Source organism: Lolium rigidum, chromosome 2 (genome assembly GCF_022539505.1).
Source record: "Lolium rigidum isolate FL_2022 chromosome 2, APGP_CSIRO_Lrig_0.1, whole genome shotgun sequence".
Classification (NCBI taxonomy): domain Eukaryota; kingdom Viridiplantae; phylum Streptophyta; class Magnoliopsida; order Poales; family Poaceae; genus Lolium; species Lolium rigidum.
The window spans coordinates 61,052,770-61,058,275 of NC_061509.1; the positions used below are offsets into that span (position 1 = coordinate 61,052,770).

Below are 5,506 nucleotides of genomic sequence, written 5' to 3' on the forward strand. Positions count from 1 at the left end.
CTGGTTCTTATGCAGGTGCTCCTTTCCATATATATATAATGTTATACGGAGTAGTATAACAGTAGAAAAGGCAAAGGGGGAAAGTCTGCTTGCTATCGCCGGCGGAGGCTGTTTAATCTCATCGCCGGCGATCTCCTTCATTGACAACACGCCCTCTCCCTATCTCTGTTCCCCTTGCAGGTAACGCCGATTCCCCCTTTGTTCCGGCAACTGATTGACCCCTACCCTCCCCTCCCCTCCCGTCCCCATCTGCAATCTATCTGTATGCATGTGTGGCGTCCTGACAGATCTTGTTTAGGAACAAGCGATTGGTGGCCATGGCGTCAATCTTCACACCATCGTCGTCCAATCATCGCGATCATGTTCCCAAGAATGGCGATTACCTGTATGTATGCAAACCCTAATTACTGAAAGCCTATCTCCACCATATTTCAAAGATTTGGTATGAGAACTAATAAAATTTACCTTAGAGTCAATTGCACTGTATAACAGCCATTTTGGTACAATATGGTAAGAGCTTATATCATGTCCTTGGGTTTGCTCTGTCTGAACATGTCGCCAGAATTTGATAAAACAATGTGATAATTATGTATGCGCTGTTTGATGTAATCGTTGGGCTGACGTCAGATGAGATTATATATCTTACTAAATTCGTCCATCTATGCAGCAAAAATTTCTCAGGTCCATCATGGATTACAATCGAGGAGTTTGATGCTATGTGGGTAGCTGGTGCCGAGCGCCAGTTGAGTCTCAGACCCAGCTCGCCGTCCCCCGAGGAGAAAATGAAGCGCAAACAAGAACGTTATCGCAAGGGTTTGATCATAGCTCTCAACACTTATGCCAAGCTAAACAACATGCAGGCACGTCAAAGTATATCATAGTCAAAATATTTATGTTTGCTTGCGTTTTGCTTAACCACCCATAGTAACCAATGCTTGGAGTTATTCTAGAACTAGACTGCTATGGTACTTAGTTATTATTAATACTAGAACGATACCCCGCGCGTTGCAGCGGGTATCTCTTTAAGAAATCTAGTACTCCCTCCGATTCATATTACTTGATGCTAAAATGGATGTATCTACGACTAAAATGTGTCTAGATACATCTATATTAGCATCAAGTAATATGAATTGGAGAGAGTAAAACATATAAAACTTGATTTATAGAATATGCAATATTTAGTTGGCCAGTTGTGGAGACACTAAATTTAATAGCTATGAAATGGATAAGTATTTGAAAATTGAAAGATCGTTATATTCCAGAGGTGTACGTGATTGATTTAGATAAGGTGAAATCAGCGGAATGAAGAACCAAATGATATCGATGGCTTCCATGAAGAATGCATGCACATTGTCGTATAATGTTTTTAAAAACTTCTTGTGTGGTTACGTATATAAGAGCACATAATTAACATTGAGTTTAATTCGCAAAGAGTTCATTTGGTTGCTGAAACTATTTTCCATGTTCAAGTTGCACATGACTTAACTATGTAATCATATAGCAGGAGGGTGTGATATTATCAGTCGAGCGACAAAAAAGGGATGGCATTACTATTTTAATGGTTAAAAAAAGATAATGTAGAGATACACAATAATAAGGAATATTAGTGGGATGAGGTGGACAAATGTTTGGCTAAGAGAATAGGTGATGTGGATAGCTTGCATGTTGAGATAGACAAATATTAATTGCACTTAGTGGGGTTTTGTTTTATAAGAACTATAGATTAGAAGGTTGGCTAGAATATCACACCTTAATTAAGTGCTATGCATATTGTAGATGCAAATCATGCAATTTACTGCAGACTGGACCTAATATACTCACATGTTTTATTTCTATTTCAGCTCAATGAGTTGGAAATTGTGGAAGAGAAAGGGAGGAACCAAGTCGATGGGTATGGGGGACTATATGAGCATTCCAACTTTCTGGTGAAAGATTTAGATGGAAAACATACTTTGTTCTTTGCTGAAACGCATCATAATTGCACACAGGAGGAGGATGTTGTTCTCTGCGCTCCTTTGGAAGAAAGTAGCTATGGTAACTTTTTTTTGGTTGCATCTTCTTCATCTTTTCCTTTTTTGTTAGGCGTCTCATGTGCTAATATATATACATCATTTCCCTCACATCAACAAGGTCATTGTTTTGGGTGTGATGATCGGGCAAAGGAGCTTAAGCACCCCTCTGGCGGTGGCTACTTAGGTGGACTTGATGAGGTGATTTTTCATTTCGACGATCTGGATAGTGATGATGACTATTTTATGTGAATGAATACGTCCACCGACGGAGAGCTACAACCTACAAACTAATCTCTTAGTCTTGGTCTATTGAGTTTAAGTTATTAATAGCTGCTGCCGGCTATTCTCAGGCTTGTTTGTTTGGGCTGGCTGCGGCTGGTTATGCTGCTGTGTGCAGAGAAAGCTGTTTGTACAAGAAAAGTTGCTGTCTAGCTGTACTCTTCAGAGTAAAAACAAAGACAGAACATCTTATGCTTGTACTACTGCATCCAACCAGTTTTTACTTTAATTTTTCTTAGAGCAAGTACGTTAAGATACATTAAGATACAGTCAGCTGGCTATAAGAGATAATATTATAAGTTTGCTTAGTTGGAGGAGAGAGATTAGGAGAGAGAAGAGAAGTGGGCTACTATCTAAGAGCATGTACAATAAGGCTGAGTCAGCATGCTATAAGAAATTAAATATAGTATTTGTGCTTAGTTGGAGGGGAGAGAAGAGGAGAGAGAAGGTAAGAGCATCTCCAGCCGCGTCTCCCAAAACGCGCCGGATTGAGCGTTTGGGGGACGTGATTCGTTCGTGCCGCGTTTGGGGGACGTCGCTCCCTAGTCGCGTCCCCCAAACAAAATTTCGGAAATTCTAAACTTAAAGAGATTCGATTAGATTCGTCCAAACTTACATAGATTCGAACGAAATTTAACTAAATTTAAACTAAATCTAATCTAGAAGTACTTGCGGCGGCCGGAGGCGTCGTAGTGCCGGCGGAAGTTGTACATCTCGTTGGTGACGACCTCCTGCTTGACGCGCTCGTCGACGGGCTCGTCCTTCACCAAGCCGCTTGGTCTTGCCTCGCCGTCGTCGGTGAGGTTCACGAGCGGCTTGCCGGAGTCGCGGATGGACATGGCGATCGCCGTGTCGATGTTGCCCCTCCCGGACGTCCTTGTCGTTCATGGACGCCAAGAACGCCGCCCGCAGCCCGGTGCGGTCCTCGGGGTCGTCGGCTGCGCCGCTCGTACTCCGCCGGCCGGCGCCGCCTGCGACGCTTCCTCCGGCTCCTCCTTCACCTCCGGCTTCGGGATGAGGAGGGCGCCGTCGCGCCTCCCTTGCTTCCGCCGGCTGCCGCTGCCGCCACGCCTCGTGTTGACGGGCGTCGCCGGCTCCTCCTTCACCTCCCGTTTGGGGACGGTGTAGGGCGCCGAGCGATACGACGAGGACGGCGTCGATCGCGCCGGTCCTGAGGAAGAAGAGTGCGAGGAGGACGAGTACGTCGTTCTCCTCGGCTGCCATTGCGGTGGTCCTCGAGGAGACGGTGGCGGCGGCGACGGCGTCTCCAACCTTGGAGCGCCGTTGTGGATGCCGTGGATGACGTTCCCGAGGGTGCGCCCCAGGGCACGGCCGTCCTTGTTCCAGCTGTTGGGCCCGCCGACGAGCCCCTGGGTGCTGTGCATCTCGACGTCGTACTTCGCCTTGAAGTACGTCTTCCACCACTCGTCGTTGTTGTTGGCCGCCCACGTCGGATCCTGCGCGCTCCGCGGCGGTGAGTTGAGCCCGGCCGGGCCCCGATGCCGTCCCTCCATTGCTCCGTGCCCGGCTCGGCGGAGGCGGGACGCCAATGCCGTTCACGGCCATCTTCCGGCCCGCCGCCGCTTGGCGGCCGCATGTCCGGCGGGACCGCATAGCCGGCGTGGTACGGCGCCCACGCCTCCGGCACGGTCGAGCTGCCGCGGCCATCTTGCGGGAGGACGAGGTCGACATTGTTTGGAGCGGCGAGGAGAAGATCTGCGAGGGGAGGCGGCGACGAGAAGGTTTGGGAGCGGTGAGAAATTGGGACGAACGCGTAGGGCGTCTTAATGTACAGCAGCGGGGTGGTTGCACGCAATAACGCCGACGCGGACGGCCACGCGGCCATGCACGACGAGACGCGCCTCTGCGCCGCCTGGGAAAACAGGGACGCCATTAACGTCGCTTGACCAAAGGTAGGCGACGGGGTTTTAGCCTTCCAAGCCGCTGGCGCGTTGGGCCCGCGTCAGTTCGCCTCGCTTTTCGTTGTGTCCGGCGTGCCGGGCGTCCCCTATGGGACGGGGACGAGCTCGGGGCGCCGGACACCGTATCGGGCCGCGCCAGACAAAAATGGGCTTTGGGGGACGCGGCTGGAACGCATTTTTGGTCCGGCGCATCCCAAATTGCTTTGGGGGACGCGACTGGAGATGCTCTAAGTGGGCTCTAATGCAAGAGCGAGCTCTAGCACGTGCTCCTAGGCACCTTGTGTGAGTGAAAATTGGGACATATATAGATAAAGTAGTACTTGTTATAACCAACTATTGTACATGTTAACTATATATTGGCTATAGATGACATGGCACCTTGCTTATAGCCAGCAGCTAGCTGTACTATTAAACTTGCTCTAATAGCCAGCTCTAACACGTGCTCCTAGGCACTATGTGAAACTAAAAGGTGGGTCATGTATTGTAAAAGTACTAGTACATTTTTATAGCTTACTATTGTACATGCTAGCTATAAGTTGACTATAAATGATGTGGTAATTGTTATAGCCGACTGTCGGCTACACTATTGTTAGCGGCTACACCAGGTTAACCTTATTTTAAGATATCGCGAGGTCGCTCCAATAACCCCTAAAAAGTATCGCTAATAAACACCAAGGACCGTGCACGTAAACTCACGCGGGCTAACAAGGGGATCCTGTCTTGCTGGACCCCCACAACCAACCCCATCGCTTTGCCTTTCTTTCCCTGCCCCTCCCTCGCACATATCACGAGCGGCCATTGTAGTCTAGTAGTAACCCTGACAGAAAATTGCATTCTCTCTTGAAGATCTGTTGGGCAGAAGGCATAATGGACCCCGTTCTTCACCACCGAAATTAAAGTACAATAAGTAACATCAAAGTCAAGTGGTTATTTTGTCCGGGATTCCTTCTTTAATCCGTTGTAAGGCGAAATCGTTAGAAAATAGCTGATCTTCGCGAAGGAAAAATAATTTTCTTGGAGCTAGTTTTGATATGGGCCGGTAGCCTTGTGTTACTTGACCATATCAAATACAACCTCTTGTATACAACTTATTTTCGGATAAGTTGCGTACTTGTTTCTAATATTCATTATATAAACCCTCTTATTGTGGTTGTCATCAATTACCGAAATGGGGGAGATTTTAAGGGTATATTGCCCCTTTGTGTGGTTTTGGTAATTGATACGTCTCCGACGTATCGATAATTTCTTATGTTCTATGCCATATTATTGATGATACCTACATATTTTATGCAC

General features: G+C 47.5%; 1 protein-coding gene across 1 annotated transcript; it reads left to right on the plus strand.

The window, feature by feature from the left end:
- The first annotated feature begins 491 nt into the window (after window positions 1-491).
- On the plus strand, window positions 492-2,520 carry LOC124686567. Its single transcript, XM_047220495.1, has 4 exons — window positions 492-510; window positions 668-860; window positions 1,842-2,034; window positions 2,131-2,520. The coding sequence occupies exons 2-4, from the start codon at window positions 717-719 to the stop codon at window positions 2,259-2,261; spliced, it is 468 nt and encodes a 155-aa protein (XP_047076451.1). The 5' UTR covers window positions 492-510; window positions 668-716; the 3' UTR covers window positions 2,262-2,520.
- Window positions 2,521-5,506: the final 2,986 nt, after the last annotated feature.